Source organism: Rhincodon typus, chromosome 42 (genome assembly GCF_021869965.1).
Source record: "Rhincodon typus isolate 14 chromosome 42, sRhiTyp1.1, whole genome shotgun sequence".
Lineage (NCBI taxonomy): Eukaryota > Metazoa > Chordata > Chondrichthyes > Orectolobiformes > Rhincodontidae > Rhincodon > Rhincodon typus.
Genome location: NC_063373.1, coordinates 4,228,930 through 4,237,623, shown reverse-complemented (window position 1 = coordinate 4,237,623; position 8,694 = coordinate 4,228,930). Strand labels below are relative to the sequence as shown.

General features: G+C 38.2%; 1 gene segment (V, D, J or C); it reads right to left on the bottom strand.

Moving 5' to 3' along the window:
* LOC109934979 overlaps positions 1-8,206 on the bottom strand; it is a 20,318-nt gene extending 12,112 nt beyond the window's left edge. Inside the window, 2 exon segments of the C gene segment in view lie at positions 6,971-7,061; positions 8,180-8,206. Of these exon segments, the coding sequence occupies positions 6,971-6,989 (19 nt within the window).
* Positions 8,207-8,694: the final 488 nt, after the last annotated feature.

Here is an 8,694-nt window from a genome sequence, read left to right as displayed (position 1 = left end):
TCTTCAGAACCTTTCTAAAGAAGGGTCTAGGCCCGAAACGTCAGCCTTCCTCTCCTCTGATGCTGCTTGGCCTGCTGTGTTCATCCAGCTCTACACCTTGTTATCTCAGATTCTCCAGCATCTGCAGTTCCTACTGTCTCTGTAATCTGTAATTACAGGGTTACAATGAAACAATCATAAAAACCTGATGATGTAAAAATATGAAGCGGCGTTATTGATGTTCTGGGTTGTGAGACTCAGGGTGAATGCTTTCTGACTAATTCCAGTCTAACATGACAGAAAAGTGATTTTTCTGAAAGGAAATTAGGTGTCTGCAAGCCAACAAATTTCATTTGTTTTACCATTAAAAATAGCCCTATCCCAGCTGCCGCACAGATTCACTTGAGGTAGCAGGACATTGCTAAATAGTTGGGGTAGAGTTGCTCGGGCAGTGATCAACATTGACTCCTGACTGCATGAAGTATCTTGATTTGAGGAAGTAAATGGGTGATGCAGAGCCCTTCTTATTGTCTGATGCGGCCATGCCAAATTATGTGGACTGATAATTCAATCTTTTTTTCCAATTTGAGCATCAGGTGGAATAGGCAGAGAATATAGTGTTGGCAGTGTCTGCACTCATGGTAGAGACTTCAATGCACATCACAATACAAGCAATGAAGGACGAATAACTACCGAGTTTGAAAAAAAAAAGCCCATACATTCTTTGATTGTATTCGTACATGTGATGTCGGCATTGCTGTCCACAGTAGCATTCTTTGCCCGTTGCTAATTATCCATGGGGATGTGGTGAAGAGTAGTTTTCTTCCACCATTATTGACCTTACAAAGCAGATACACACAGTATTGCTAGGACGGGAGCTGTGAAGAGGTGGCAATATCGTTAAGCAGACAGAACAAGTTGCAGTTGGTTGTGCTGTCACTCATTTGCTGCCACGTCCTTCTCGGTGGTATAGGTCGTGGGCTCAGAATCTGCTGGGTAAGTAGTCTGGCTGAGTTTCTACATAGAACTCGTCGACAGCCAGCAACGGTTCCACTGCATTACTAGTAAAGGAGTGAATATTGCATGTAACAAATGGGATGCCAAACAAGTGCATTCTTGCGTGCTGAATGATGCCAAGTTTATCAAGCGCGATTGAAGCTTCACTCATCCAGACAAGTGGTAGTATCCCATCACACTTCCGTCTTGTGCCTTGTAGATGGTCAGCAGGCGTTTGGAGACAGCAGGTAAATTACTTGACGCAAAATTCCTGGTCTCTGACCAGGTATGGTAACTCTAGTTCAGTTTTTTTCTTTCAAAGACAGCCCGTAGTATGTTGATGATGTGGGATTCATCAATGACAATAACATTGAGTGTCAAGATAAATATTTAAAGTCACTCTTCTTGGAGATAGAATATATTTGGCGCAATTGCATTGTGAAACATACTTTCCATTGTCAATGGAAGTCAGAATATTTTCTCTGGGAAGAAGGTCGCTGCAGAAGCGCCAAGAGGAGAGGAGCACCAGCATTGTGAGGATCTCTGTCGCAGCTGACCTAATGCCAATTGTCTGGTAGTTTAAACTGATAATGGGCAATTATCTGAATTCTGGAAGCCTCTGAAAGTATGCATTCCTCTATTTAGAATCAGTGACTTTGGTTAACTATGGTTAACTGCGATACATTTACCCAGGAATGATTCAAGAAATTAACAAGTGCGCTTTAACTATCAAATTGACACCCAGTTACCGCAAAAAGTATAATTTCTCAGTCTGACTGCCACTCCTTCCCACTCTGTCCTGAACATCCACTGACATTGATAACCCCCACCCTGTCACACATCCACTCACTCCAGAATGCACGAACTCCTTCACACGACAATACCACACATTCCAAGACAATCGATTTTCCAGCTAGACATATACTCTCGATTCCTTACAATCAATTCCCCTCCTGCCACTCTGTACATGGTCCATTTATATCTGGCCCTAACAGGATCTGCCACCACAGTTTTCATCATGGTGAGGACCCAACTCCCCAGATATGATCTCAAGGCCTCGATCATTTAACTCTCATCTTAGCCAATCAACCTGTCAACATTGCATTCCATCTCCCTTTTCATCCGTTGTTTACCGCCTGCGACTTTGTCAAACTGCGAGCTTTGCATTGTGACATCATGTCCACCTGCTACTTCACTACTGTGACCATATACCGCCGAAACAGCCCGCATTCTGCTGATCTGTCAACTAACCAGACTGGTACTTGACACACCTACTAGATTTCCACTCAAACTACACATCACCTACCAAGCACATTCAGCCAAATTAGTTCCTAGTAACCATAATCATTTGCCTAGATTCTAAACTGCCAAGCTATGTGCATGCCAGCTCATCCAGCAGCCACACAACACGTCAAAGCCTACCAGCTCACACTCTATCCCCTTACTGGCTCACCACCTTCGAACTTCGAGACTGTTCCATCATAGGGTCACAGAGTTATAGAGTCATACAGTATAGAAACCGATGCTTCAGTCCAAATCACCCAGGCCGAGCAGGATTCACAAATTAAAGCAATTCCATTTGCCTGCATTTGGCGCATGTGCCTCTAAAGCTGTTCATCCACTTGTTGAAATGTCTTTTCAATGCTGTAACTGTACCTGCACTTACCACTTCCTCTGCCAGGTTATGCCATATACCACCACCCTCTGTGTGAAAAAGTTTCCCACAGGTCCCTTTTAAATCTTTCTCTCTCAACTTAAAACTATGGCCTCTAGTTTTGATCTCCTCTGCAATAGGAGAAAAGGAAAACCTTTACTATTCCCTTTATCTATTCCCCTCATCATTATATTAATCCCTATAAACTCACGAATTAATCTTCTCAGATCAAGGGATTAAAAGAAACATCCAGAGTAAACAACAGCTTCTCATCACTCAAGACCACCAGTCTCAGTAACATCGTGCAAATCTTTTCTGCATTCTTTCTTACTTGCCAAGATTATTCGTGCAGCAGAGCGACAAGAACTAAACGCAGTCCTCCAAAAATGGCCTCACTCATGTCGGATACTGTCGCAATTTGACCTGCCAACACTTGTATTCAACGCTCTGACGAACGAACCCAAGCGTGTCAAACGCCTTCATCACCACTCTATCGGTGACACCACTTTCAAGGAACTATTTATCTGAACCCCTAGGTCCCTCTGTTCGACAACTCTCCCCAGTGCCCGACCATTAACAGTGTAATTCATGCCCTGGTTTGTCTCATCAAAGTACAACACCACGAATTCATATAAGTTAAGATGTATCTGTCGCTCCTCAGCCTATTGATGTTGTTTCAAGATCCCGTTGAATTTTTAGAAAATATCATTCACTGTCCACTTTACGACTAATTTTGCTGTCATCACAAACTTGTTAAGTATTCAATGTTTTCAAGGTTCATCATCGAATATCGTGCCCTGTTCGTGCGTGGGTGTCCCACAAAGCGGTCCACAAAGGCAAACTCCCAAGGCAGATGTGTAATTGCTAACAACCGATTTCAAAACTCCTGCAGTCTGTCTTTCATTTCTGAAGTGTTCATTCTGATTTTAGCGATCTGTTCAGGGCATTCATTTCTGAGGCGCTAGTCAAATATTATATTACCGGCAGATAAAAGTATTTTTGAAGCACCAGATGAAATTGAACTGCTTGAAATACAGGAGACCGAACCAGACGATTTACAACGGCCAAGATCACTTGACAAGACAGTGAGTAACAACACAGACACATACTGTACAGCTGTCTTGAACCACGTCGGTAAGTCTGCTCAATCCGTCACGTCAAATGTTGCAGATTCACTCTAATTCAACTTTCATAAAAGAAACTAATCAGAAGTAAACATTAATGCGAATGAGAATGCTTTCAAAATTATCAGAGATTACTTAATGCTTTAATAAACTTCATAAGTCGTTATAATAAACCAATTATTGAGGTGGGACATTTCGCCAATTTAAGCAACGCTCAAGAAGAAGTGGATAATTCTCGAAATTAATTTTACATATTCTTAAAACAGTTCTGTATATTTGGAGATTTTGCACGCGCTGTACAAAACCGATATTTCATTCAATTGTGGAAAAGCATTCCTGTTGAATAAATTAAGATAAATATTTACTGTCAGGTTCGCTTCGCAATGGCAAGTTAATTTTCTTATGAGATGCTTTGCAGTGAAGGATAAGTTTGTGAATGCCTGAATTGAAAACATGTTTCTGCCGGGAGTTGTCCACTTTACCTGATGTCTAAAGAAATGATCATCACACTTAACTAATTTGAACGATATCCTTCAGGTGGCTACGTTGCAACAAAATGATCATCACATTTAACTAATGTGAATAATACCGTTCAAGTGGCGAAGTTGCATCAATCGGTCAAGTATATTATTTAAAGTAAATTTTACTCAATTTCATTGTTTGAAATAAACAATGTGTTCTACTACTCTCTAGCTTTTGTTTCTGAAAAAATCTAAACCCTGCATACGTCTGAACGCATTGATATATAATGCATTCTCTGCATTCGCAGCCAGTATTCACAGGATGAGCTCATGCTTGGATAATTTTAATTAATTCAAACTCTAGCCTCGGTCACATAATCGCCGACTTCAGTTGTTTCCTAACGAGTCACTCTTGAGTTGATATGTTGTTGTAAAATGTAACTCTCTATATTTAAACCACCTGGATTGGGAAAACATAAAGCTAAGTGTAGATTAATTCACTCAGTTAAAGTTTGATTTTTATTCCCGCAAATCAAGTTTAATCACGAATGTATCAATTAATTCATTAAAGTTATTTGTGAAACTGATCAAATCAGTGTAATAGATCTGATCTTCATCGAAATATTTCGGGCAGAATTGCTAAATAGTCTTTGTCAATTACGTTCCCCAGCCAGAAAACTGGTTTGTAATATATGGCGGAATGGAATAATATCACCATAATGGCATTTTTGCTCAATATGAAGAGCGATTAGAGCATTACATTATTGAAATTCTAATTATATTTCTCAGTGACTTGTAAACTGTAGAAAAACAGATCTTATGATCGAAATAGTTGATTGTAAGGCATGGATTAGGTTAATATGCAACTATTACTTATAAGTTAAAATCGCACCCCAAGTCTCTGTTTTCCCTTAATGTCCAAAACCTTTGTTATCTGCCTTTCGCCTAATATTTGGCTTTAGGAAATTTCAACTCGCATGTTGTTTGCATTCAATGAGGAAACTGGAGCGGTGCACTGTCACCAACCATGTAAACAATGCAAAAACGATATAAAAACCAGAAAACGCTTCACAAATATTACGACTTTAATCCTCCCCAAGCATATTCTCTTCTCAATAGAACAATAGTCACCAAATCACAACATTGAGGGACAGCGATGTGTTTGCTGTTGAACTGGCACTGCAAACATTTTCGATGGAATCAAAATGTAACATCACAAAAAAAATCTCAAATTTGAATCCAACAAAACTGCTTACCATCAAACAAGCTAACGATTAAGTTATACAGAAATAAGAAGTCATAGCAGCAGCCTTGATTGTAAGCTGACTTATTTAACAAACACATAAAGCTTAGCACGTTTTTAGCAGCAACTCAATTTACTTCCAACCTGTGCATCTTTCCTGTTCATGTCAATTATGTGCACTGTGCAGTAAGCAGTTAGAGGCATATATTGATTCATCACTTTAAGGTCAAAACAAAAATAGTTCAATCAACACATATTACCGCATTATTATTGTACGTTATAATAAGTTTAGTCTCAGTTATCAAATCTGATCAATTAGGCATTTTGTGATTTTAGTCCGAAATTGTATTTTGAATGAATCTATTAAGAAGAGACTTTACTTATTTTAAAAGTAGAATTAAATTCTCTTTTTTTAAAATAATGCGCTAAAATGTCGTATTTTTTATTCCTCAAACCTTCAGTGTTTCTGCATTAAGTCGGTTGTCAGGTAGTTGCAACTGGACATAATGTTTTCAATCAATCAGAAAACTGAATGTCGCCGAATGAGTTCGACAAATGCAGAAAGGAGACGGAAAAAGCAAAGAACTTCACAAATATTAGTAAGTCAAAGTAATTCAGATGGACAATCTCCTCAACAAGGAAAAAAAAGAAAACACCAATTACAGAAAGCATGAAAACTGTTGAAACCCCAGCTCGAATTCATAAATTAAATGAAAATCCAAACAACTCAGTTCAATAGTCGAGTAAAACAAAATCAGAATCCAATCAACTCAAAACAATAGATTCAAATGAAAGACAAATCGAATCCAATCAACTCAATTCAGCGAAATCCAATAAAACAAATTCAGAATCCAAACAACTCAATTCAACAGAATCAAGTAAAACAAACTGAGAATCCAATCAGTTTGAATCAATCGATTGAAATGATTGAGAATCATTTCACTTGATTAAACCAATCAACTCAAATCAACAGAATGAACTGCAACACCACAAGAAAATTTCAAGACAGAATCTAATATGCCTGTCGTCAACAAAATTAACAAACTAAACCACAAAATACAAACACGATACGAACATAATGTGTAGGTAGAATATATTCAAGAAATTAATAACGATATTTTAGCATATTTTGTCAATGTTTGGTAATATTTTGACTCTTCAAATTCTTATCATTTGTTGTCCATACTAAAACTCGCAGATACTGGGTGTCACTCCTATTAATCATTGCTTGAACATCATAGTGTTTAAGAGACTTTATTTGTTTCAAGTAGCCCAGCCACTCAGTTTGCCCGTCTGATAAAAATGAAAGAAACATAGAGTAACTGAGTCCCTCACCAGCACGTTAATTATTTGCTGAGACTGAAATGAAGTTTATAATAATTTTCCAGAAAAGTCAATTGGAACCAAACTAAACTCAGTACAGAATCCGAGTTTCATTTAACTCATGAATTACTCAAATCAATAGACTGTTAAAACAAATATAACGGTTGCTAAGAACGCTCAAGGTTCTTACCGGAAGTCACGGTCACCATGGTCCCTTGTCCCCAGTAATCGAAATAGTCACAATGTTACATTCCCTGGACGGTGTCACACAATAACTAGCTCTGCACGAAACAAGCAAAAACTGTCATTATTTTAAATATTCATAAGCACAGGAAAAAATAAAATCACGATAAATCTTCATCACATTATAATTGTGCAAGTGGATTCTGTTCATTCTTGACAAATGATTCTATATTTTACACTTCACAGAATAACACATGAATTGATTGTCAATATCACCTGCTGGTAATCAATAATTAATCGCGCTTTTACAAATTAAACCATGACATTCGGATAATACCCCACAGAACTAATAATCCACTGCACGTTTAGATGGTTAGTAAAAGTAAACACTGACACTGTTTCTAATAATTAGAGTTGACAAATTTTTTGCATTGGTCATATTTGCAGTGCTATCCCAGTATGTCACTATGAGACACGTGACATCAAATACTACAGCAGATGGTAAACTGTAAAATTCAGACAGCGAATTTCATTGCTTCCTTAAAAAAAAAACAATGATTTTGAATTCTCTAATAACGATTCAGTGCTAGAATTTTGCTCTTACTCCCGGTTGTATTTTTAAAGGTGCTTGGAATATATTTTAAAGTTTGATGTACATTTAACTTGGACATCAACACGAAGAAAGTAGAAGAATTTTATGCATTTGTCCAAACGAACACTAATGGACTGGCCTTTTAATCAAGTCTCACATCAATTGTCGCTCCTGCTATGGTCCGAATCGTCAATTTGAATTAAATACTTACCAGTAGTTTTTGAATGAGGATGTCGGTATGCACATCACTGTGACCAACTGTAGTATCACAGTGATGTAAACCCGCACAGAAGCTGCGCTCATTCTCTGTTCTATGTTCTGTCTCAATTTTGATGTGAAATAGAGATTTAGTCCTGATCATTGCGGAATTAATGCCATAGTTTACATAACACAATTGGCAGAGATTTACTGAGGTGTCAGATATATTAAAATTAACATTATGTCCAAGTCTTTAATTGATGGAACGATAAGCAGTACATACGACATGCCCAAAACATTACCCTATTTTATTGGCTGATTTATTTGTTTTAACGGTTCAGTTATTCTGTGATAGTTTTGTAAGAAGAAGTTTGAGGTCTACTTAACATTATATTTGTGAATATCACGTTGAAAACAAATACTAACTGTCAGTTTTCGGTGCAAAGTACAAAGTGTCTCCTTGAGCCGTTTTTGTAGGTGCCCAGCCGTTGTTTCTCGGTCTGTGGTCTCCTGCACAGTAATAGATGGCGGTGTCTTCGATCTTCAGACTCTTCATTTCCAACGCGAAGATGTTGTTTGAAGTGTCTTTGGATGCAGTAAATCGATCTTTAATTTCTGGCGCATAGTCATTACTCGATGAATCATAGTAGCTAACCAACCACTCCAGACCCTGTCCGGGAACCTGTCGGACCCAACCCATGTAGTCGCTGTCAAGATCGAACCCGCTGGTTTTACAGGTCAGTCTCAGGGAGCCTCCGGGATGGCCGTTCGCTGCCTCTGGTTGAATCAAAGTAACCTCCGACTGGACACCTTCAGAAATAAAGCAAAAAAATGACCATTTTTACTGATTATCTGATTCCTAAATATTTTGCATTCCAGAGGTAGACTAACACTGGGACAATAACAAATAGAAACTTGAAGAATAAAGACTCACAGGATAA